This window comes from Schistocerca serialis, chromosome 4 (genome assembly GCF_023864345.2).
Source record: "Schistocerca serialis cubense isolate TAMUIC-IGC-003099 chromosome 4, iqSchSeri2.2, whole genome shotgun sequence".
Taxonomy (NCBI): Eukaryota; Metazoa; Arthropoda; class Insecta; order Orthoptera; family Acrididae; genus Schistocerca; species Schistocerca serialis.
Genome location: NC_064641.1, coordinates 120,720,030 through 120,747,328, shown reverse-complemented (window position 1 = coordinate 120,747,328; position 27,299 = coordinate 120,720,030). Strand labels below are relative to the sequence as shown.

Below are 27,299 nucleotides of genomic sequence, written 5' to 3'. Positions count from 1 at the left end.
GAATAATATGAATATAAACATTTTGCAATGTTTTCTTTCGTGTTTGCTGCTATCTCATTTAAATCCTAATAAACTACGAAACTAGAGTGAGACAACAGCAAACGCGCAAGAATATACGTATCATGTTTATATTCGTATTAAGTGACACAGTCAGAAATGAAGCACGGCAACTGACTAGATTTTCAAATCTAAGATGACTCTAATTTCTGTGCAGAATCTGATGTACTAAAGAAGCGACCGCAAAGATTTTCAAACGGAGACAAATCTTCGCATAACTCTCGTTCAGAACATGTTCTATCATACGCAGTCTATTATTTGGTTCTTGTTGATCATTGTCAAAGAAAGCAGCAGTGTAAGTAACAACAAATGGCAGTCTCTTGCCATTGTTTCGCTAATGAGACGATTCCTCTCTCTCTCTCTCTCTCTCTCTCTCTCTCTCTCTCTCTCTCTCTCTCTCTCTCTCTCTTTTTTTTTTTTTTTTTTTTTTTTTTTTTTTTTTTAAATTGTTAGCGGCACTAGCGCGCACAAAAGCAAGCCATGCCGCGAGCGGCGACAGTCCGTAAACACGCACTATCAGGATGCGACAAACAATGCATGACACAGTACAGTAATGCATTTTCAGCTTAGACGTAAACACCTATAACAAAGAAAACGGCACTTATCAGATCGAAGCAAAATAAGCAATAGATTCAAACCAGACGAAGCACGTGAAAAAGGAAGGGTACCCGTATAAATACGGACGGAGCGCCTGACGCATGCTAAGCTTACGACTCGAACCAAACTACTGTAGCTGTATCGTCATTCATTCGGCCTAAATTGTGTCTCATATTACAATGGACCAACTTTGATTCGATTTGGACGTGCGGTCTAAAACTTTTCTCTCCCCTTGAATTTCGAGTCTCAAATTTCAGGTGCGGCTTAGATTCGGGAATTTTTTTTTCCTTTATTTCGAGTGTCATTTTTCAGGTGCGGCTTAGATTCGAGTAAATACGGTAAACCTAACTAACCTAAGGACATCACACAACACCCAGTCATCACGAGGCAGAGAAAGTCCCTGACCCCGCCGGGAATCGAACCCGAGCGTGGGAAGCGAGAACGCTACCGCACGACTATGAGCTGCGGACTACAAGGATTTGGCTATGTTTGTGTCTATAGTGAAGCTTTCTTTGCTTTAAGAGCACTTTCCTAACACAGCTATAGAAACCATGGCAGGTCTTCCTTATCCGTTACAACTTAGTTTGCCACATGTGTTTAAGGTGGGTTGTATAAAATTCTTTAACTTTTGTAAGTTTATGCACAACATTTTCAGCCTGAGAGATGAATCTTTGGTTAGTCTGTTCAGGTAATCTGGAACGTTTCCTTGCTGCACTAATTAATCAGAAATATCTCCCTACCTTCCTCTACATTCCTACAGACACCCACAGTCAGTAATTCTTCAACAGGCTTATTATCACTGATCCCCAGCTGCATATTAAGCGAGAAGAACAGTTCAGTCCTGTTTGTAATCAGATCTAAGATGTTAATACTCACAACTCAGTCCTGTTATCAACTGTCCATGTTATTTTATTGACAAGTTTCTGATGTTATGACCAGCGTAGTAGCTTTCTGTAAAGTAATCTTGTTGCCAGTTGATCCATGAGGTTGCCTCTCAGTACGTGTGAAATAATTTTATCAAACTTTGAAGAAAAGTAGGCGCTACTACATTATAGCTTTGAGATGAAACTCTGTTTCATTTTTTTTTGCATATAGAAAATAAAAATCATCGTCTGCAATAAGTTCTAAGATCCATAAGTCCTGCGTAACACAGTAAATCATCAATTAAAAAATCTAAAAAAAATTGGCTCCGAACATTTGAAAACAAAGTCTGCAAAGGAGACCATTATTTTTTTCCCCCCTGAAGTCCATACTGTAATTCCACAATTCGAAATTCTGTAAGTGCACATTTCTTGCATATACACTCATGATACAATACACCAAGACCTATGCAAGCCTGAAACTAAATTACCCCCCCCCCCATGTATCTCACAAAATAAGATATACTATTCCTACATTTAAAAAAAAGTCTGCAAAGAACTCACCTTCCTCTGTCCAGGTTTGAATCCGTCAACCAAAGATGGGATGGATCTTTCATTGTCACAATTGCTAAAGAGTACGAGTTCTTTATTGACAAAATCTGAATAATTAACAGACTGTGTATCTTTCTCATACAGATACTGTTCAGGCAGACCCATTTCCTTCCTCCTCTTTGAATCCTCCATCCACGCTGTGAGCCACTCTTTTCGTTGTTCCACACATTTCTTACTAAATGCCTGCAACAACAAAAACATAATAATATGATGAAATTATACACTAAAGTCTACAAATAAAAATAAACACAAAAAGAAATGTGCTGATTTTAAGATCCTGTAAAACAGAACAATGCCAAAGTTGTTCTTACAATTGTTGCTAGGTGCTCTCTTGGGTCTTATCTGTAGTGACCAAAAATGTATCTCAATTTTTTGTAAAATTAGCACCTATTCTTGTCAAAATCAGCATCTACAAGGTGTCTCACGAAAGACGCCCGGAAGGGGTACGCGGGTCATGTAGCGTACTTGCCAGCTGTTGCCGCTGCATCTCCCGGTTGTCACAATGCGTAGTTCTCAGACACAATGCATAGTTCTCAGACACCAACACCTTGCAGGTGCCCCCTACACTGAGCGAGAGTGTACTGGTGTTTTCATTTGAGTATTTTTGTGAAGTCCGATCACTTCAAATATTGTTGCTAGATGTCATTGTTGCAACTGGGCCGAGTCTGGCACTTGGCCTACCCATACGTTGCTGGGCCCGGTCCTCAGGCAGAAACACCGTGGTGTATATCTTCTATACTGTGAGACTGAGTGTTCGGGTATTTTGGTTCAAATTTCCTCTTGTGTTTCCATTTGGTTGATATACACAAAGGGTCAACAAGCGTTTCTTGTGTGGAGCTCTGGAAAAATAGAATCGTGCGTGGAATGTCGGCTTGAAGTCATATGAAAATTTCCCAGTGCGATTGTTCCCAATGATTCGACAATACGCAAATTAGTGAAGAAATTTCAACAGACTTGATCTCTGTTATACAAACAAGATCTAGAGAACCTAGTATTTTACCTGAAAGTAAATTACAAAAGATATGGAAGGTCTAGGAAAAAAAGTCCAAGAAAATCTCTGCACCATTTGGCACTTCAGACTCGTATCATAAACATCTGCTCACAGAGCTGTGCACAAAATGAAATTGAAACCATAAAAAATAATGGTAGTGCAACAAATGAGGAGCTCAGATACCGCTGCTCGACATGATTATTGCAACTGGCTGTTACAGTCTCTGCATGATGGGCAAGTTGATCCTGAGATGCCACGACTCTATGAAAACCTAATGGATAAACTGACACAGACAATGGGACAGAAACTATGCGCAAACTGGCAATACTCAACAATTAAGATCAAGGACAATCACAACTTTTTTTTCTGTCTGTATCTATAAATAAATCAAATAAAAAATTCTACTACTTTACACCAGCAATAACTAAGTACGCACTCTCATAAATGTCATCCTTTCAATGATTAAGCATGTCTGTTACCATTTTGGAAGTTTAATTTTTATAAATCTCTGATTACTTTAGTTTCTTTTGGGTACAGTTTCCTCTTTGATATTTCAGCAAATTTCAGCAATTATTTGAGCAGCACTTCCTTCTCGTACTTTCTTTTCCCAACCTCCTTTCTCTGCACTGACATCTCTACTAATTTCCCACTTGTGTCCTGCTATTTGTCTACTGCCAACATTTTGATTCGTCACACATTAATTCCCTACTGCCTCACTAGACAGTTGTCTCAGTTGATCCCATCACTAACATAACCTGCCATAATCAGGGCAACTGTTTCTTACTCTCAACCACAACAGGCTGACTTTACCCTAATATCCCAGTGCTCAACCAAAGAACAAGTCCTGGTTGAATGAAATACCAACCATTTATTTTTTGATGTTGCTGAGCAACAGTCATACAATAATTTTTAAATGAACACACTGCCATTTGACTGTATTATTGTGACCCAGGTTTTGGCCTTTTACGCCATTTTCAAGGGATTGGGTTTATGTTGTTAACATATATTGTATGACATCAAGCTCATAACTGGCCATAAGTTAAGAAAAATACTGGCTCCCCGCGAAATGCCAGATGTAAAATCACCAGCTTGTGAAATGTCAGTGAATAATAGTTGGAGCATGTCATATGTTAATGACATAAATTCAATCACTCGAAAATAGTATAAAAGACTGAAACCAGGGTCATAATTAAACAAACAAAATACAGTCAAATGTGGGTGTTGATTCTCTACATACCAATCTAATTGACAGCTCGTCAATTCTCAAATACAAGAAATTTGAAGAGATTTCAATCACTACCTCGTAAAAGAACGAATGGTGAAATTACTCTCACCAACATCAGTGCAGTTTTAACAGCTGCAGTGAATATCAATAAAGAGAGAATGGTACAGTTCAGAATTTTATAAGGAGAGACTGCTGTACGAGCAACGAAATGGAATGACACGTCTTTACAAAAGATAAAATTACATGCAAAGCTATTAATGACTGCAGTTCTATTTATCTCTGTATTCCAGTTTGTAATCATTTCACGTAAGATAATCTTGCAGTCTTTAAAGGAACATTAAAATTACATATTTGAAGTTTTACCATATTAATGCAGTGATCATCACTGGGACCTCCATACTTGAATTTTATTCTGTGTCGCTTCATGTCCATGAAGTACTCCTTTGCCTCTTTGGATGTAGAGGTACCCAAACCTGGAAAATTTGTCAAATTTAAAAAAGAAAAACCATAACAAGAATAGACATGTACACCAAACAGAATTTCATTTGTGTTGTGTAAGCACGCTATTAATATGATAACTGGATTGGAAGCGCTTTACTAACAATAAAAAAATATGGCAAAAATTACCTTTGTAGTACTTTATCTTATAAGTATGCCAGTTATCTCTTGAAGCTTTCCATTCCTCAAATTCTGGAAGCGAATAAAATGAGAATTCTTGACTGCCTTTTGATGCCTTCACAATGGGAGTTATAAACTCTTCCAAAAATGGGAGTTGAAGAAGAGATGGCCAATTGTGGTGAATGAAATTGATCAGCAAACCTTTGATGTGAGAGCCATCCTGAAATATGACTGATAGTTTACTAAGTATCTATTTGTATGTAACAGTCAGCAGGGAAATAAAAATTTTTCAGTGTCATTCTGATTTTCATCCATAAAACATTCCCATCTCCAACACATTACATGCTGAATGTATAAACACCCACACCAAAACTTGCCATAATTTCTAGCATTTAATGCTCATGCAAATGCAGCAGCACAAATTATGAGCAAGAGCATAAACAATAACGAAAGACATAGCTGTTATACTAACACTGTCATTAGTTGTAGATTCTATGCAACAGTGTAATAAACCAGATGTTACCCAAAAGTTGAAGAGTGGTTGCCTACTCTTATGTAGCTCTCAATTTACAACCTACATCTACATCCATACTCTGCACTCCACCATATGGTGCATGGCGGAGGGTACCTCGTAACACAACTAGCATCTTCTCTCCCTTTTCCACTCCCAAACAGAACAAGGGAAAAATGACTGCCTATATGCCTCTGTACGAGCCCTAATCTCTCTTCGGGGTCTTTCCCCGAAATGTAAATTGGCGGCAGTAAAACTGTACTGCAGTCAGCCTCAAATGCTGGTTCTCTAAATTTCCTCAGTAGCGATTCACGAAAAGAACACCACCTTTCCTCCAGAGACTCCCACCCGAGTTCCTGAAGCATTTCCGTAACACTTGCGTTATGATCAAACCTACCAGTAACAAATTTAGCAGCCCGCCTCTGAATTGCTTCTATGTCCTCCCTCAATCCGACCTGATAGGGATCCCAAACACTCGAGCAGTACTCAAGAATAGGTTGTATTAGTGTTTTATAAGAGGTCTCCCATACTGATGAACCACAGCTTCCCAAAATTTTACCAATGAACCAAAGACAACTATCCGCCTTCCCCACAACTGCCATTAAATGCTTGTCCCACTTCATATCGCTCTGCAATGTTACGCCCAAATATTTAATCAACGTGACTGTGTCAAGCGCTACACTACTAATGGAGTATTCAAACATTACGGGATTCTTTTGTAAAAGATGAAACTCAAGCTGACTCTGAAAATGCTGACCCTGAAAATGTTGGACATTTTGATGTTGATTTCGGTATATCAGAAGACAATGACTGAGTTCGTATTTCAAATCTAATTATTTGGACAATTTTGTTGACTGTGATGCTGACACTTCAGTGTGTTGTGTACAAAATGGTGAGGAAATAATTGGAGTAGTAGTGCCAATATTAGTTGACAAACAGTTCTGAGAAATCTGACGAATCAGGTGGTCAATCAGTGGACCCTCCCAGTCTGTCAGAAGCACTTAATGCATTGGAAGTAACACAATGTTACTCGAGACCATGAAACATTGGTTTTGACAAAATGTGCACAATGATTGCATATGAAAACTTTATTTACAAATGCTACATTGCTTCAAAAAATGAATCACAATTGATTCACTCTTTAGGCCTAAATAACTAATTAGCCATAACTTAGGCATAAGCCTATTTAAACTACTGTATCAACTACAGCACAATGTATCTATCTACTGTTTGCACACACTTGAGTCTCTCCTTCCTGCATTTTCCTCCAAGATTTTTTCTCTTTTATGGGCAATTTTACTAGCCTTTTGTTGAAGCATGGGGCCAGACAACAGAATTTGTTGTGAACCCATGTGATAGAACCATTCAAACAAAGAATCCTCCACTACTTAAACAGGGTGTATACGTGGCCAAGGAAAAAAATTCCCGGATTTCCTGGTTAAAAATACACTTTCTCCCGGGTGGAAACATAGTTTTTCCCTGTTAATTGACTGTATATTTTCTCTCGGAACTGTATAACTGATCAATCCTTTGAATGGCTATGGTTTTATACATGGGCGTAGAATTTCCCGGCGCTTTAGAAAACGAAACACCTTTTGGAAAGATGTTTGATGTGCAGTAACATGTACGCTGCATATTTTCGTATTATGAAAGTATAAATTCGAATTGCACCAAACACCGCATGTTACTTTCCGAAGCATTGACATTGAGATTGCGATGCCTATTTGTAAGCCAGTCATAGCTCATGTCACGTGATCTCGCCAGCCAATGGCAGCGGATATTTAGAGCTTCGGACACGTGGTGTAGTCAGCCAATAGCAACATCACTGTTAAGTAGCGCGAACACACAAACAGGGAAAGTTAATGGTTTAAATTAATATATATAATGTTACTACAAGAAAAACAAAGCTTTCACATATAATATTGGTCACTAAGGCCAATACGCTGTAAGAGAAGCTACGCTTTCACATACAATGTTGGTCTTTTATGCATGTATTACATTTTAAGATATATCACACAAATGTGCCAGTAATTTTTTTAATAACGACATAAAAGTGTGATCTTCTGGTCTATAAATTCTTCTAAGTGGCTCGTCATCAAACAGCTGATTTTTAAATGAGTCCCAGATTCCCAGTGAAGTAGGCATCGACCTGATATTAAGCTTTTCAATGTGGTTTCGGGATGTAAATTTCCTTGGGTACCAGTACTTTGTTATCTCATGTCTGGTTCTTTGTAATGGCATAATGCCATACATGCTAGAAGATGAAAACGTACACTTGAAATGCACCGAACAGTTGAAACTAGCCATAGTTTGAAATTAAACCCTTTGTTCAAATATATTGACTGCCGCAGCGGAAAAGATTAATAAAAGAAAATTTTTCCAGCAAACCGATAAAAATAACTTCATTGTTCTGCATGGCAATTAATGCCTGACTGTCAGAAAGGTGGAAATAAAATAAAATCTGAAACTAATAACGTATTTTAGTCTTCCGTTATTATGTGAATGTATTTTAATTCACATGATAGCTTCTGGCCAAAGAAAGCAATTTTGTTTTCATTTGATGTGAGAGCAGTAGACAGAGGAAACTGCAAAATCACTAAATGTAAACACGGGTCACGTGGAGATTACCCGCTTCCCTATTATAACTCAAACTGCTCTGCGCATCAGACCCGTATCTACGATATTTCCGAACCGGGGCAATAGTAGATGGTGGCGTCCCTCGAGCGTTTGAGATAGGACGTTTAAAAGAAATCGGATTTTCAAAAATACATTCATTTTGTAGCGAAAATCTCTCTAAAGACTGTGATACATAAAACATACGTGTCCGAGGAATTGTAAGACATGTTATCTGATCGTAAGTGTGCCGAAGTGCAGTGCCACACCTCTTCACACAGCATTCTTCTATCACACGTCACTGTATTTCGGTCTGTGGAATTGAAACGTGTATATTTTATACTGGATGCCATCAAACTATATTCAGGACAGCAGAAATTAAAATGTCCTATGGTGCCTCTCCTGCTTCCAGTTGGCCGGTTTGACATCCTGCCCCTCTTTTTTCTTTCTTCAGAAAATTTGCGCTCTTTATTCCCTATTAGCTAACAACTTGCTGCTTTGTGTGCCATAAAATTAAGTATAGGATACATAAAGCCAGTAAAGAGAAGAGACAAGCAAGACAGTACACATTTCTTCAATCCTTAGCTCCTAGAATTTTTTTCTCTCTAATCTTGCTACAGCTTTACATGGCGTGCTTTCCTTTCTGCGAAAGGATCTTTTACCTCATCAAAGTTCGTCACACGTTTTGCTACTTGAAAAATCGAAATGTCGTCGTCTAATACTGAAAAAGCTGAATCACAAGTAGGCTCAAGACTGGTGTGGTTTCTAGACCTGATTACCTATATTTTATCAGAGTATGCAAGATAAAACAAAATAGGCCTTTATAATACCGCAGCAATTGTAACACACACCAAATAAACGAGACTTTTGGCAGAAATGGCCATTTTTATAACACGGCAGATTATAATTCACTAAGTACCAATACCAAATGCCTATTAGGCCTACTACAAGCAAAAAGCTTTACGTTAGGAAATAGTTTTACACTTCATTCATACACTCTGGTTTCTCATGCATGAGATCGAAAAGTAGTAGTGCGAAATTTTTATAGAAATTTGGAATCTTCTTATTCTTCCATAATTTGTGTGATTTCCCCGTTTCTTCTCCTTCCTCGTTGTAACAAACAATGCTGTCATCACCAATTCTGTATCTATTCCTGACAATGTCAAAAGTTATTCGCCGTTTAACTTCACTAACTCTGCCAGAATAACCAGTTAGGTTATCCCGCGATTATTCTCCGGTTAGGCATTGTTACATGTTCATACAACGCGTTTTCCATGCTACTTCCAGAATAGACCTTAAAGCGACTGCTAGCCGGAGACCGTACAACTGGCCCTTGCTAGTATAGCAGCGATCTGGCCAAAAATTTCACTTTCTTGGATACACCGAGAAGATAATACGTAATCTTTCTTACCAGTTATTCCTGTTAGTCGTTTATTCGCACTCTGGTAATCCGAATCTATGGATTTCGCTGGTAATCTTAACAACGCTCATCATTCGCAAATCCTATCAACCACATAATCAGACAGTGGTCGACTTTCTTTCGTTCGGCTATACTCTGCCCATTTCGTATAGCACCTTTTGTCTGCAGGAAAGTTTATTTCTAGATGTGATGAGGATTCCACTGACAGAGACATCACGTACACTATGCACGCATTCAGAAATCAACTTAGAATGTGTTCAACAATGTTAAAAAACCGACAGGGACACGTTTAAAAGTCATACGAATAATCGATAGACCAACTTGCACTGGATGCTAGGCGCTTTGTGAAACAAGTTTTATACGAATCTGACCCCCCCCCCCCCCCCCTGCACTCCTAGATCCAGGGCTGCTGCGCAATCTGGCAGCTTGAGCCCGCCAGTAAAATTTTCTAGCTGCTTTTATATTGTGACTGCTTACACAGCCAACGGCCACGTTTCTGTAGCCAGAAACAGAAGAAGATACTACTCAACTGCGCATACGTATGATCCCACTTGTAACTGCTAAAACAAATCTAATGTTAACAGTTGTGGCGTCATGCTCATCGGAGGCAATTTGTTGTTACGAAGCACTGCATGGTCTTCCTAAAGTCTTTGACACGTTTTGCTGTTGGCAGACAACTGTACGAGCACTGTGTTTTGTTGCTGTATTGCCGCATTTCCTTTGCAATTTAAGTTCTATTTTAGTTTTTTCTCTCGTTCACGTTTTATGGCTGCAGTATTATTCTGCAGTAGCAGGATACAGTAATATCCTTTGTTAGAGTATTTGTCCTTACCAGTCAAAATTACAAAAAATTTAACTGAGAACAAAAACAATCAAAAATTCCCGGAATTCAAAAAAATTCCCGGATTTTTCCCGGTTTTCTCCCGGATGAAAAAATTCGCGGGTTTTTCCCAGATCTCCCGGGTCGCAGACACCCTGTTAAAGTATGGTCAGCCTCATGCGCTTTCTACTGCAGCAAAATCAACAGCTTACCAGGACTGCCTCTATTTTCTGTGTTGAACTTATTATCGATGAGAGCAGACTTCAGGATCTGCAACCTGTGTTTTAGTCTTCTCTACAGTGCTGCTGGCAACATGTAGAATTTTCTGCTTTTGATATAGCTTCTGAGTATTATTAGCTGATTTCTGTTTCTATGGCATATTGCAAATGATGGGGGCGGGGGAGGGGGGGGGGGGGGGGGACACGACCCACATTCACGGTTCACAGACAGACAGACAAGGAGAGAAAGATCTATGGATTGTTGTGCAATATGTGTGGTTTGCTGACCAGCTCCTCTTTCCCCTCGTCCTTGCATCTTGCGAGTAGCAAGCAAGAGATCGGGCCATTGTTATGAGATTAAAGTGCATCAGACAAAAATTATGTGAAAACTGTAACAGAAAATAATGTAGTGCACAGAACTATGTATGCTTACACTTATTTGGTTCAGATGCAAATAAGATATGGAATATGTAACTTGGGGATCAAATTTTAATTCGTAAAATTCAGTTAAGTGAGAAATTTTTTTGATATAATTCAGCAGGAACCGAACAGAAAGCACCGGTTAATCGATTTTTTTGGTTTATTCAATTTCAAAGAAATGAAAGTACTGTATCCTCCAAATGCAAACAGGTTACCACCCCTTTTCTATTGACCCACTTAAGAAAGTATTATGCACATCAACAACAAAAGTCTAAGTCCTTTTCGAGATAAGAGTTGATTTACCTGGTCCTGATCTGTCATTATCATCAGCTTTCCATATCTCAGTGTCTTTAGATCATTTACAGATTCATACTTCTTCTTGTACTGAAGGCCAACAATACGAATTATGTTGTTTATTTCTGCATTATCCATTATCTGTCAAAATACAAATTACACAGCACTTAAAACATTTCATTATTACAATAAATACTGCATACATACTCAAAAATTGTGTGTTTGAGGCAAATATTAACAGATAATGTGAAAATCACGCTATCAGAAATTGGAGCTTGACGACTAAATGCGTAAATAGCAGGGACATGAAAGAATATTTAAGACACACATTTCTGTGTTGGAGTTATAGGCAGAAAACTTTGTTCGACCAAATAGAGTAAAGTAACAATTATTTGCACAGTTATGCAAACAATATTCTAACAAGTGCCAATAACTGTAAGTGTAAGTTAAACGAAGTGCCAACTATTAACATCATCCATTACAATGATGTGTAATAACAACTGACATTTCTCTACAATTATTAAATAGAATTTTACATGTGGCCTGTCCTAAAGAAGACCAAAAGCAACATTATAGTGAACAGAAAACTAACAAATATGTCAAGTACTTTTCATCCACTAAGCAAGTCCACTGATTTCAATAATAAATATTAGTTTTATTCCAAATGTTAGATACATGGGACATCCATAAGCTCACCTGTTTGTGGGAAGCTTCACGAACGTTCAACAGCTTGCCTCTCAATGGGAAAACACCATATTTATCTCTTCCAATTACACCAAGACCAGACACAGCCAATGACTTGGCTGAGTCTCCCTCAGTAAGAATAAGAGTACAGTCCAGAGAGTGTTGTGTCCCCGCATGGTTTGCATCTTCTAGCTTCGGAATCCCTGTATTGAAATGATATGTAACTTTTATCATAACATCAAACAATTGAAAACACAGGATGGAAGAACAATAACATTATGAAAAGGATAGACTGCTGACAGTCACAACAAAATAGCTCTCATACATTTGAGGTTTCGGCCAAAAAAGCTTCCTGTAAAAGGGGGGGGGGAGGGGGGAGGGAGGGGGGGGGGGGGGAGAGAGAGAGAGAGAGAGAGAGAGAGAGAGAGAGAGAGAGAGAGAGAGAGAGCACACACACATGCACAAACCACTGTCTACGGCCGCTGAGACCAGACTGCATACACTAACTGTGCTTCATGGGAGAGACAATCTGTGGGTGATGAGGATATGCGGGAGGCTGGGACGAATAGCCCGGTAGAGGTCGGGCTAGGTGTAGTACAGCTTGTGGGACCATGCAGGGATATGGTGAAGACAGGGTAAGGCGTCCAAGTGCAGTCAGGTTTCTTCTTCTTCTTCTTCTTCCTCCTCTCTCTCTCTCTCTTTATGGGTTGGGGGAATGGAAAAGGAGAGAAGGGAGGGGAAAAGTCTAGTGAGTGTGTTGGATTGTAATAGAAGGCATTCTAGTGCTGGAATGGGAACAAGGAAGAGGGGACCTATATTGCACAGGCTGCGAAGCAGTCACTGAAGTGAAGCATGTTGTGTTAGGCAGTACTTTCAGTAACTGTCTCTTGGCCACAGCTTGGCAGTAAAGTAAAGCATTCTTTTTGTGGTGCCTGTCTGTGACTTCAGCGTATCCTCCATATGGTGATTAGTAAGCTTTCGTTTTCATAATATTACTGTTATTTCATCATAACACTGTAGTTAAAGCGAAAAAACAGCAATAATTCATACAGCCAATGTGCTAAGCTTTCAATCAAAAATTCATCATATGCTTCTGTCGAGCTGTAATTAGCTTTAGGACTCAGACAGAAAAGGGCTATTGCATACCTGCCAACTTTTGAGAAAGGCTATCATGCATGACAAAATAATCTAACAATTTTCAACATACCCTGGCTTAATGAAAATAATAATTCTTCTGGGCTACAAAATACAATAATTCATGCTTTAAACAGGATACTACAATGAAATCACATCTACTTACAGCATAGGACAATGATTTGTAGATGAACATAACAACCAAGAAGAAATTCATGTTAAACAGCAGCAGGTGTGGTGACTATTGGTTTGGAGCATACACATTACTTCCTTGATAAATTAAGCAGATATGTGATAACTGAAAAAGGCTTTGCACAACAAAACTTTTTTAGTGTAACATAGGCAAAAACTAATATTATAAACACTACAAATCACATGTTAGTTCGACTTGAAAGTCAAAGTTTTAGCCTCTCTAGCTTCCTACAAAGGGTATTGAGAAAGTGTTTTGTCTTAACAGAGACCAGAACTCCTGGTCTTCAAAACAGGAAGACTCTGGAGGTTGACTGGACATGGATGATCAGAACTCTGTTCCATTTTTCTTTACAAGGCTGAAAACACATTCACATTCTGCATTGCTATGGGGTACAGTGAGAATAAAGAGCATTGCTCTAGAAATTCTGTTATACTTAAGAAGTCTATCAGCTCCACAAATTCTTGATATTTGTGCCCAACAGGACTCACTCACAGCATTTTGGTATGCATCTAAAGTGTCACCTACCTGAAGAGCTATGAACAGCCTCTGAAGCTCATTCACCACCTCATCTGTAGTTTCATTCTCTTCTTTGGAAAATATGATGGTGCATCTTCAATTTTGTCTAACCTAGCAACTTGAGTATGCTTTAACGCATTAATCCTTAAGTGTAAACTTGATGATGTAGTCACGGGCAGTACAAAAGTAGTTTCCCACTGACGAAAAGAAAAGGGATCTATCTGTATCCTGGGGAGCACTCACTATGTCTGAATGTCAATAACTAACTCATCATAACTTCTTTGATTTTCATAGCTTCTTTGATTCATAACTTCTTTGATTTTGAATCAAGTTTTACTCAACTTCAAGCAATGTGGAGCTTTTGACAATTTTGGGCTTAACAAACTGCTTTAGCAAAGCCATTAGAAGTTCTAATGAAAAAACTTGTGGGGAAGAAGATTGAAGGGCAACATTCAATTTATCAAATACAGGAATAGTCACAAGAAGGAAAGTGCAAAAGGCCTTGCTGAAGTTGATGACAGGAACATAAACAATTTTTCCTTATGTGATGTAGCATCACTCTTACCTTTTAGGATGGGCTTGTCACATTTGGAAGATTATGCTATCGTCTTAGGGGCATGTGTAGTAGCAGAATCAAGAATTCTCTTCTGATACTCTTTGTTCAACTCTAGGTATTCTGAAAGATGTCAAGCTTGTGAAGGTGTTTAATAACATTACTTCCTCCTTTGGAGAGAGACAGAGAGACAGAGAGAGAGAGAGAGAGAGAGAGAGAGAGAGAGAGAGAGAGAGAGAGAGAGAGGGGGGGGGGGGGGGGGGGAGAAGTGGATGCCTCTGGTCCACTAGTCTGACCAAACATCTGCCTAAACATAACCACCCAGTACAAACTTGTTTCAGGATTTTCTCTGTCTCTTTATTGCACAAATTCTGAAATTTCTGAAGGCATTCTTTTCTTTTGACACTCTTCTCTCGCGCGCGCGAGTGTATACCCGTCCTTTTTTCCCCCTAAGGTAAGTCTTTCCGCTCCCGGGATTGGAATGACTCCTTACCCTCTCCCTTAAAACCCGCATCCTTTCGTCTTTCCCTCTCCTTCCCTCATTCCTGATGAGGCAACAGTTTGTTGCGAAAGCTTGAATTTTGTGTCTATGTTTGTGTTTGTTTGTGTGTCTGTCGACCTGCCAGCACTTTCATTTGGTAAGTCACTACATCTTTGTTTTTTGATATAAAAAGATAATTCATTAGAAAAACATTACAATGCTAATATAAAAAATTCACCGAATCACCACCAGATGTTAGTGCTATCGCAATGTGGCTCCCACATGATGATAATCTTTTACGAGTAAACACATTGGTGCTCTGGGTACAGATATGTGGTGCTGACATCTCCCTGCTGTTACCATACAGTGATTTGTAAAGGTAGAAAAGAATCTTCTTTGTAGGGCACTTTTATCTTACCCAATTTTTGTTTAATGTTGACTTATCTACATTTAAGCCTGTAACTTCTGAAAATGACAAATTAATCTACTGAAACATTAAAGTATATTCACTAAAATTTTTGTGCAACTGGCAACTGATATTTATCTTCATTAAAAGAACAAGTTGAACCCATGAAGTAATAAGGGATTTAGAAAAAAATAACAAAAGTTGAGGAAACGACTGACATAAGTGTTTAGGGAAAAGTACTGAATGCGGAACGATACCAAGGTAGGAGGGGATTGGAAGAAAAACATAGTGAACAGATGAAAGAATACTGGAAGAAATGGGAAGAACAACAAATAAGGAATTTAAGTTGGCACACAGTACTTAGCTCTCTCGGGTGGGTGGGGCAGTTGGGGGCAGGAGGTAGGTACTGTAAAGAAAATAACCGAAGATGATGATTAGATTTTACTGTCTAACAACAACTCTGACTGGAATGTTTACTTTTGCAAAAACGTCAACTTTTTTTCCAAAATGGTCTTTTCTAATGTTTGTTCTTCTAGGTCTATTCAACCCTTGCAATAATAGCAACACTTTCTTCATAACTTGCATTACCACCCAAGAAAACGTTTAAAAAGTACTTAATTTGTTACTGTTGACTTATACCAACAACACACTTTTTACAAAGGCAGTGATGTCTTAGAAGAGTCCAGAACATGAAAACAATCTTATATAGAACTTTTAGCAACATCGGGTCTTTTTCAGTGACATCTACAATTAAGCAAACTTTGTTAACCATTGTTGGCTGTTGCTCACGGCATACTTTTTAAAGAAATGATGATGGGTCAGTGAAGTCCTGAACCTGAAAATATTGAATACGATGTTCACTGGGGAAAGTGACATCTGCTACTGAGACTTCCTCTTTGGTTAAGTTTAATTGAAATATTTATGGAATGAGGTAGAAGAATTCATTACAAACAAAAATTTGAAACGATGGGCACGAAGCTGTGTTGTCTTCCTCCTCTCTTCACTACACACACTGCAAGCAGAGAAACTGAACTGGCTGTATCTCAAGGCATGAAAAAGGATCCCACTTAGTAAGCCTAGGTGACACAAACTCACTGTGTATTGCCATCCATTACTTTTTCCAGATGTTTACAGTAAAAGTAATTTTATCTTCTGACAATGCATGTAAAGTATTAGCATTATTGGATGGTAGAATAATAAAATGGTGAGCATCAATCCATTGACTTTAAGTTCACTGAATGGAAACTTTTTTTCTGTTAATATTGTAAACTAAAGCAGTAAAGTAAATAAAGTTTAATTAATAGAAATAGTTGATGACATACATCATCAGTACAAACCAAACAGAAACTAGGTATCACAATTAAAAAATAATTAAGGTACAAAAAATAAATACCTGTAAGTCTTGACTGTTTCTTTTTGCTGCAAGCTTTTGTCAATAGTGTATCAGCTTTTGCTTTGGCCCACATCAGAATAGACTCCACTATACCTGATTTAGTCACCTAAGTCAAAGTAGAAGACAGAATGAATCAACACCGAATTTCAAAATTTGCCAACTATGAAATTCAAGATCTGTCAAAACTACCTTTGTTGACGTCTATTAATATTACTCACACTGTTAATGAATTTCTCTGAAAGTGGACATTTTGATCCGAAACTTTTTGCTTGCAAAGTCATATTTTCCTTTGTCTGTGAGTCAAATGTTGGATTCACAATAAGACAATTTACAAAGAGCCACATGTGGTTTTTCACTTGGAACGGTTTGATTTGAATACCATTTTTATTCTTTTTCTTCAATGTCTCAATTAACTGCTTTACTATCATATCAGATACATGGTCTACATGTCTACCACCCTGAAAACAGATATCACTTGAAATTAATACAAAGAAACAGCTTCACATTACTAAAATTCTATGGGGCATTATGAAGTGGTCTTCTGGTATTTATTGGATAACCTAATTTAATCTCTGTCTGCAGACATGGGGAGGGAAGGAGGGGACGGGCAGTTGGGGAGAAGTCACAGCTCCAATGTCAGTCCTGAGCAAACGGCGGATCAATAACAACCTGGAGAATTTCAGTGGTTTTAATCTTTCTGGAAATTTACATTTTCATAATACAGCTCTACAGGTTTCAACATTTTTCCAATTTTTGTTATTGTTACACAGTGAAAACAAAAGGTCAAGACAGTGACTCAAGCAAACTTCATTTACAAATGTGATAACATGGTTTTTGATAAAAATCACCACTTTCTGTAATGTAATTTAAACTTTTTGGTAAAAACACCAGTGTCTTACATACATCACACAGCAGGAGGGGGGGGGGGGGGGGGAATTGTATTTTTAATAATAATAATAATTTGCCATAGTGACAGAGCAACTGCAAGTGATAAGACTACAGGCACGTGGCAGTTTCCACCAGTACATCAACGCAATACAGCTACATCCAAACGTATATATACAACTACAGAAATCTGTAATTATTGATACATGTTCAATTACCCAAAAGTTCCTAAATGCAATGCAACATATACCGGACAGTTAAAAGCAAGTCGTGCCTGGTCAAGGTCCATGTCACTTTCCATTCTTAACCAGACGTAACGTCTGAGAAAGGAAAGAGATGATAATAATAATAATAATAATAATAATAATAAATAGTGACACCAAAAGAGAAAGTCACTCAGTAAGGCAAAGTGATAACTTCCTGTGGCAGGCAGCACTGTTGTTTTTCTATCTGAGGAGCACGGAGGGAAGTAGCAACAGGGCACACCCCTGTGTTCTTATAAATGGAGCACTGCAATTCTACACCACAAATTTGTAGAGCGTGTGAAAAACCCGTCAACATTAATGCTAAAAATTCCCTGTTTTTACATTTCTTCCTAGTAAGATTTGCTCAACTCTACATTCTAACTCGTCTACTGACATTTGATGTGATTAAACGACGAACGGTTCGCACTTTGGGTGATGGCAGAGTTAAGGGAATATTTTACGCCGTTGTGGAGAGGGGAGATGTGAGAGGGGAAGTGCTGACATAATCCACTATTGGCCTTGCCAACCAAACTTGCAACGTTTTGCTTCACCATGCAATAATGATGGGTTGAGAACGCTTCACACTACTTTTTGCAGGAAATGACAAATTCATAACATGGTGGCACTGTGAAGGTGACCAGGAACAAGGCTATCAATTTGTTGGTCACTATAGCATCAAGTTTATGTTTATGGATGTGTTCGTGACAGGAGAATCTCAGTTGTTACATGAAGTACTTAGGGGAATATGTGGCTGTGTGACATGCGAAATGTTTGTGACATTCCTGCGAATGAAACAAGCAGCGATAAAATTCGTATTGTTCCTTGTAAATACTTCGCTGTTTACTTCCAAACATGTGGCGATTTCAGAGTGTCTTAGGGAGGACTATGAATGTTATTGCTCATCGTTTCACTTGCAGCAATTTAAGCTGTCCATTCACACTCCTGCCTAACCACACACTCGGAAATTGCCACACGTTCGGAAATAAACAGCGAAGTATGTATGACAAGGAACAATATGAATTTTATCACTGTTCTTTTCACTTGCATGAATGTAAGCTGTCCTATTAGGTTTCTGTCTGACCACACACTTGGGAATCACCACACAGAAATATTGGCACGCAGCGAGTTGCAAACCAAACCTATAACTTCAAAGTCAGCTAATCAAGATGTTATCCACTATGCTACAGCCTACTCATCTGAATTTTGTATTGTACATTAGTTATCATACAATCTCTTGAAGCCTTACACTGTTGACACTTTATTAATTGACATTTAATGATAAGTGTGACATACCCGTGATATACTGTCAAATGCACTTTTGCTTCGAAATCGTATGCTGGGCACATATGTCGCACCCTACGAAGGAAATGACTAACCAAAATGTACACAGTTCACACAGGGGTTGTTCTCAGGCACTCGCAAAAGTTGATAGTCAAAAGCCCACTAGTGATGTTACAACTGCAAAAAGTAGTGGGAAGCTGCATTCACACTGCCACTGGAAACATGGTCTTTGGAAACATTATTTGTTTATCACATCTGTTTCCGACTGTTTCTTGTCTTTCTGTCCACACTGGCAGTAAACATTTCTCACTGGATTTGCATTGTCTGCAATGCTATTTGTTGCATTGTTTTCATGTTGTCTGCCACGTCACGTCTAGAGACGACGAAACTGTAGTATGTGCTGCATGCATTATTAATACTCAATACACAGTGAAAGACATCATCATCATTAATTTTTTATTTATTTATTGTGACTTGTGACCTAAAGGCCATAAGCATCTCTCAGTGTTTCATAAGTTTACAGAATAAGGTTGCATTTATCACAGAATTTCATAACTGGTTTTAAAACTACGATATTTATTTTGATGGAGAGTTTGTACAGTAGTTTGTAATGGCTGATAAAATCGGATCAGTAGTCGTAAGAAATCAATTTGTTGGTTTGCATACAGTCGTCATCTTTGGTGAGCGGAAACATACAATAGAACAACTGGTGGGTAAAAAACTTGCTACTTATGGGAATGAACATGGAAGACAGCTCTAGTTTCTGTAAATTTACTTGTATATCATGTAACAATCTTGAGTTTCTAGCAAATATGGTTTCACGATTTCTTTATTTCACATTTTGAAGCAAGCTACAACAAAACGACCTTATTTTGTTTTCCACACTGTCTTTCTCAGTATTCTACCAAATGTAACAGCAGTTTTCTGCAGAGCACCTTGTTTTATTGCTGTTCTTGTACTGCTTGGTACAATAACAACAAAACAGCAGTCCCGCTGCCTCATCCACTGCAATTCGCCCCCCCCCCCCCCTCCAGAAAAGCTTAACACAGCAAGAGAAAACAAAACACCTACCAACTCTATACAATAGACGACATAATGCGACACAAACACACACTTGCGCCGAGCAGTGGAGACACGCAGTATAGGTGGCCTGAAACACTGTTTCCCTTGATCTGTACAAACACTGCTACTGTTATCATTTGATGTTTCCAAAGGGTGTCCACATCAAGTAGCCAGAAACATGTTTCAAGCTTACTATGTCCACGGCTTGAGGTCTACTCAATCCAATTAAACTGCCATTGGTTAAAAAAATGAAAACATACACCCCCCACATGTTAGATTCCAAAGCTGTTCACCGTACTTCACAGTTCTTGGTTTAATTCACCATGTTAACCAATTATTGCTTTTTTTCTGGGTCAATACAACGGAAAGATATCTCAATAGATGTTTTGATGTATAATTTGTAGTCGTAGCATGTCAGGAAATAGCTCAATTACCTTGTTCTCACACACCAATTTCAATTTTTTGATGAATTTATACTTGCTGTTACTCATCTTATTTTTTTTAAGAGCTGATGAAATTCATTACAACAAATTATTGTATAAACATTGTATTGTACATTTAATTTCCTTCACTTATACAGATTTTATACAACTGGTAGGATTAAAAATTATAATCATATATGCAAATTACATATGTTTTTGCTCGTATTTTGGGGGCTGTAACGTTGTCATTGATACTACACTTTTTTTCAATTTTACGGTTTTTAAGTCTGGATGCCAAGAAAGTGTAAAATAAGGGTTTTATTGTATACCTAGTCAAGTCACAATGTTAGTTCCTGCTACGGTCGAATACCACTTCACGTTGTTGAGAAATACATTGTTGTAATTAGTAAAAGATATTTAGTGTGTACAATTCTTCATTATCTACAACACAAAACACGATGTATAATTGTATACTGATGCAAACATACCAAACACAGGACAGAATTTAAAATAAATAAATAAATAAAGCCACCTGGTACAGCAAGGCAATGTGGGTAGTCTTGCTTGTAACTTACCTTTGTTGTAGCAATGCTATTTACAAATGAAACTTGCTGAAATCCTTTATCTGAAATAGTTAGTGCAACTTCCCATCGGTCATTTACTTGCTCATACACTATTTTTAAGGGATTGCCAGTTTCATCATCCTTATTTTTAATGTACAGCTCCACATAATCCTTGAAGTTCTTTACCTGTGTTTAAAGAAAATAGTTTTTAAGTATGTGTATCTACTGGAATAGGAACACAAAACACTACAAAAGATATACATACAGGCAAACGTTTTCCGTTTAGCATCACTTTAACACCTCTTGTAGATGCAGCAACATCATATGCTCTCCTTGACATTAGAGCAACAATATCCTTATCAAGTGCTTCCATTTTGAATTTGGCAAGATCAGGAGAAAATATCACCTTTGTATAATCTTCTCCAGTGAAATCCTTTATTTTAGGCTCAGATGTCTTGCTCATGTTATTTGCCCATGTCTGTAAATTTAAATACGGCACATTAAAGATAATTATTATGCAGAAGTAGTGGGCATGTGGGGGGAGGGGGGGGGGGGGGGGGGGGGACAACAACATTGATATTGATTTTAAAGAGGAATTTCAGTGCTTCTAACATTGGTAACACAAAATACAGCTTACACGAAAATCAAGTACATTTGACCTGATTCAATCACTGTAGGCATTTAAGTTCATATATATATATATATATATATATATATATATATATATATATATATATATATATATAACTTAAGCATGGATTGCTGTTTACTTTAATCCCCCCCCCCGCCCCACACACACACACACACACACACACACAGACACACACACACACACACACACACACTGTTTCGCAGCAGGTGGATGGGTTGTGGTGGGGAGGAAGTGCTAGGAGGGGTGGGTGGGGAGAGGGAGATGGGAAGCAGTGAGAGCGATGGGGTGGTTGGCTAGTGGCTCAGAGAGAGAAGTGGCTAGTAGCCAGCTAGGAATGCAGAAGCGAGGGCTGGCAGCAAGCTCCAGAAAATTTACCAATTCTCGGTATCATTAACTCCAATTTTCTAAGATCTATTAGGTGCAAGACAGTCAATCTAACATGCAAAAGTATTGTTGCTATACCTCTACTCTACTCAAAAGTACATTCCAGAATCTTAATTGTAATGCAAAACACTCGTAAAGTGAGACAACTTATCCTATACAAATTAACGTAAAGTATGACAATGTGTTCCACGCAGAAAAAGTACTATAAGTTTTATCTTATTCATGCCATGTAGTCAAAGCACTGAACGACCTGAGTCGAAACAAGGTCCCCGGAGTAGACAACATTCCATTAGAACTACTGACAGCCTTGGGAGAGCCAGTCCTGACAAAACTCTACCATCTGGTGAGCAAGATGTAGGAGACAGGCGAAATACCCTCAGACTTCAAAAAATATATAATAATTCCAATCCCAAAGAAAGCACATGTTGACAGGTGTGAAAATTACCGAACTATCAGTTTAATAAGTCACAGCTGCAAAATACTAACACGAATTCTTTACAGACGAATGGAAAAACTGATAGAAGCCGACCTCGGGTAAGATCAGTTTGGATTCCGTAGAAATGTTGGAACACACGAGGCAATACTGACCCTGCGACTTATCTTAGAAGAAAGATTAAGGAAAGGCAAACCTACGTTTCTAGCATTTGTAGACTTAGAGAAAGGTTTTGACAACGTTGATTGGAATACTCTCTTTCAAATTCTGAAGGTGGCAGGGGTACAATACAGGGAGCGAAAGGCTATTTACAATTTGTACAGAAACCAGATGGCAGTTATAAGAGTCGAGGGACATGAAAGGGAAGCAGTGGTTGGGAAGGGAGTGAGACAGGGTTGTAGCCTTTCCCCGATGTTGTTCAATCTGCATATCAAGCAAGCAGTGAAGGAAACAAAAGAAAAATTCGGAGTAGGTATTAAAATGCATGGAGAAGAAATAAAAACTTTGAGGTTCGCCAATGACATTATAATTCTGTCAGAGACAGCAAAGGACCTGAAAGAGCAGCTGAATGGAATGGACAGTGTCTTGAAAGGAGGGTACAAGATGAACATCAACAAAAGCGAAACAAGGATAATGGATGTAGTCGAATTAAGTCGGGTGATGCTGCCGGAATTAGATTAGGAAATGAGACACTTGAAGTAGTAAAGGAGTTTTGCTATTTGGGGAGCAAAATAACTGATGATGGTCGAAGTAGAGAGGATATAAAATGCAGACTGGCAATGGCAAGGAAAGCGTTAATTTGTTAACATCGAGTATAGATTTAAGTGTCCGGAAGTCGTTTCTGAAAGTATTTGTATGGAGTGTAGCAATGTATGGAAGTGAAACATGGACGATAAATAGTTTGGACAAGAAAAGAATAGAAGCTTTCGAAATATGGTGCTACAGAAGAATGCTGAAGATTAGATGGGTAGATCACATAACTAATGAGGAGGTATTGAATAGAATTGGGGAGAAGAGCAGCTTGTTGCACAACTTGATTAGAAGAAGGGATCGGTTGGTAGGACATGTTCTGAGACATCGAGGGATCACCAATTTAGTATTGGAGGGCAGTGTGGAGGGTAAAAATCGAAGAGGGAGACCAAGAGATGAATACACTAAGCAGATTCAGAAGGATGTAGGCTGCAGTAGGTACTGGGAGATGAAGAAGCTTGCACAGGATAGAGTAGCATGGAGAGCTGCATCAAACCAGTCTCAGGACTGAAGACAACAACAACAACAACAACAACAGTCAAATAAAATTGTACATACAGTATTATGTCCCCGTCCATAGTAGTGTCCCATTCATTATCTGTTTTTTCCCCTGTTTTATTCAGCAGTCATGTACACTTTTGAGAAGCACCTTTTGGGTCTACTCAGTTTTATTATGACAATCCCAAAATGGTTCAAATGGCTCTGAGGACTATGCGACTTAACTTCTGAGGTCATCAGTCACCTAGAACTTAGAACTAATTAAACGTAACACACATCCATGCCCGATTCGAACCTGCGACCGGAGCGGTCGCTGGCTCCAGATTGTAGCGCCTAGAACCGCACGGCCACTCTGGCCAGCATGACAATCCACCAAGATGGTTTCACTCTTAATGTCGATAACTTCCCCAATGTTGGAACCCCATAGTTGTCTATGGACATTACGAAAATATTACCATTGTGAGTATTAATAATTGTTTTTGTTGAATGCCAACACTATCTACATTTTTTTATTTCTACCATTTCATAAAATTTCACACCGATTTGTAATCTCGGCAGATAAACTTGATGCTGTGTCTATACTGAAATGAAAACACTAGTGACAAATAAAGCAACTTCATACAGCTTGCAGCTTTTGGAAAGGCTGCACCATCTTTTACTTTTTTTTAAATTGCTATGATAATTAAAATGGTTACTGAGTGTTTGTTTCTTTGTTTAGCCACCTTATTAAGAGAGAGACCCCAATTTGTAAAACATTGAGGAAATTCCACACTTCCCATTTTTCTAATTTGTGTGTGTGTGTGTGTGTGTGTGTGTGTGTGTGTGTGTGTGTGGTGTGTGTGTGTGAGAGAGAGAGAGAGAGAGAGAGAGCATGCACATCACTGCACCCCTGCATGTAACAAAAGTTACTTGAGAGCCCACTAGCAGTTTAATGTCCATACTATGACACGTCCCCTCATTCATGTATTCTGGCTAAAGCACTTTTCTCACTAGTCAATAATTAACACACTCATAAATGCTGAAGCAGTACTACCACACTACTTTTTAAAGAACTTTTTTCAATTACATCAATATGGAAAGGTATATAATTTAGTCATAAACTTATATGCTGGTATGTTAATGAAAAAATAATCCTAACAGGAACAAGGATATCAATTAAAGCTTACTTGTTTAAATGCTCTTTTGTATTCTCTTGAAGCTGTTTCCACCGTGAATTTTGTACTAAATATATTGCACAACTTTGCCCCATATCCGTTTCTACCACCAGTGACCTTTTCTTCTTCGTCGTTATAATTTGACGAGGTAAGCAGGTACCCAAAAATCATGGTGGGAACATACATTTTCTCATCTTTGTGCTCAACAACAGGAATACCTTTACCATTATTCCATACCGATACTGTGTTGTTCTCTCTGACAAAAGAGAAATTAACCAATTAAATACATATGGTTGAAGACATGCAAAACCAACATATTTACTAACAACCCATACTTAAGATATTTGATATTGATTAGAGTTAACTTACGCATCAATGTCTATCTTTATACAATCCATCTTTGGATCTCTCTGCTTATTATCTGCAGCATTTACCAGAATTTCATCAAAAATTTTGTAAAGACCTGGAACATATGTAATCTCTTTCTGCACCATCATTTCCTGCTCTGAATCATACACCCACATTACTTCTGTGACAGGTTCAACAGACCCTGTAAATGAAAAGGCATATAGTGACTTCAATAACACAGTTTTATTGCAAAAAAAAAAAAAAAAAAAAAAAAAAAAAAGTGAAAAATAAGATCGTGCTCTTATCTCACAACAGATATCTGTGAAGTTAGTCACTTTTTATTTTCTTGACATTGTATGCAAAATACTCTCATGAGCAATTGAATTAAAGATACCTATACTACAAAAGAAGGTAACTTCTACTTCCACAGCAAACAGAATATAGCCTAGTATGACAAAGAACTGGGATGTTATCACACCTGCACTGGCCAGCTGTTAAGCACTGGAAGAGAATGACACATTCTTAGCACATTTGACTGCAGCAAGCTGGCGAGTGCCTGGCGCATCAGATGCTAGCCTACACACCCTTCAGACACTTGGCTTTTTCATATGCCACCTTGTCATGAGTACTCCATGACATCACAACAAAGGGAAACCAGCAAGCCTCAATCAAATGCCAAATACAGGTTATAGTAACAGTGGATAGATGAGCCGCAGTGCAGCAAATCACTAATCAGTTCAATTCTCAGCAACAACATGAGCAACCATGTTATCCACAAATGCCACCTTTAAAAGCTACCACCCAATACATATACTTCTGTTCCCCAAATGTTACAAGATACCAGAGATCACTGCAAGTAGCTCAAACACTGCAACCAGAAGCTCCGAGAATGGAGAAAGGTTGCCTGGATTGAAGAGTTGAGAAATCGCATCGGCATACACTGATGGCAGGGTGCAAGTGGGTCAAAACCCAATTGAGTGAGTTTATCCAACTTGGCAAGAGGGTAATGGTCAAGCAGTAGGTGGAAATATTCCAATGTGGGTGGGGGATGTTTACATGGAATTAAATTGGACCTCTGATATGTCTGCCATCAGGTACCATTGGACATTGGTTCAGGGGCTTGCTGATCAATAATATATACCCAACACGTGTCCAGTGTCTTCTGCAGAACAATGCATCACTCTATAATCCCCTAATTGTGTACCAAACAGTTACTAGCTTTGTTTCACTAATGATAAAAACATCCTATGGCTCACACAAACACACACCTCACTGTATCTATCACAATAAATTAATATGCAGAGGATTTATCTTCTAAGAATAAGAAATGTGACCCTGTTGCTGACTTAAGCCCCATTAAATAAATGGATTTTCAGCAATGTGTTAAGTACAGAAAGAATGTGTTATACGACAATAATTACATTAACACCACTGATACTCTTAAAATGTGCAAGTTGTTAAAAACTGAAAGCCAAATGAAATGTGGAATAGGTTCAGTTTTTTCATTTTCATAGTTACCAGAACAATAGAAATACCCACACAGTAAAGCATCTTTAAGAAACATTAACTTTTTCTGCAGACAACAACTGCTAGTGGGAGAATATTATTGTGAATAATACTCCTCCTACATGTTATGTGTTGTGAGGAGCGTGAACAATCAACAGAATAGCCAAGTATTCAAGGATTGTCACAAAGTGCTGTGCAGCTAAACTGACAAGTGCTGTCAGTACTTAGGCATCACCTGTTACCGCAGTTACAATCTCATATGACCTGCATATATTGTGTATTGAGAAACAATTGGCAAATCACAGCAGCAAGCGTTATGTATTTCTTGCCGAAAACAAATACTGACAAGTCAATGGTTGAAGAAGGCCAATATATGATCAGTCATCCAGCATCTTGCTTCCTATCATTAAATCACAGTTACCTCCAATGAAAATCCAGAAAACATTATTGCACTGGGTTGCCCATTTCTGTGAATCAGCTCTGTGCCTAACATTGAGAAT

The 27,299-nt window shown here is 38.4% G+C and overlaps 1 protein-coding gene across 3 annotated transcripts in view; it reads right to left on the bottom strand.

Annotated features, from left to right (window-relative positions):
* Positions 1-27,299, bottom strand: part of LOC126475245 (DNA topoisomerase 2-alpha-like) — a 171,160-nt gene that overhangs the window by 123,303 nt on the left and 20,558 nt on the right. For all 3 annotated transcript variants that reach the window (XM_050102936.1, XM_050102937.1, XM_050102935.1), the window contains 11 exons: positions 25,315-25,495; positions 24,958-25,201; positions 21,340-21,552; positions 21,087-21,260; positions 16,835-17,074; positions 16,617-16,722; positions 11,953-12,143; positions 11,266-11,397; positions 4,970-5,180; positions 4,706-4,815; positions 2,079-2,309 (listed from right to left, as the gene is read on the bottom strand). In XM_050102936.1, the coding sequence (XP_049958893.1) occupies positions 2,079-2,309; positions 4,706-4,815; positions 4,970-5,180; positions 11,266-11,397; positions 11,953-12,143; positions 16,617-16,722; positions 16,835-17,074; positions 21,087-21,260; positions 21,340-21,552; positions 24,958-25,201; positions 25,315-25,495 (2,033 nt within the window). The remainder of the gene's footprint in view (positions 1-2,078; positions 2,310-4,705; positions 4,816-4,969; positions 5,181-11,265; positions 11,398-11,952; positions 12,144-16,616; positions 16,723-16,834; positions 17,075-21,086; positions 21,261-21,339; positions 21,553-24,957; positions 25,202-25,314; positions 25,496-27,299) is intronic.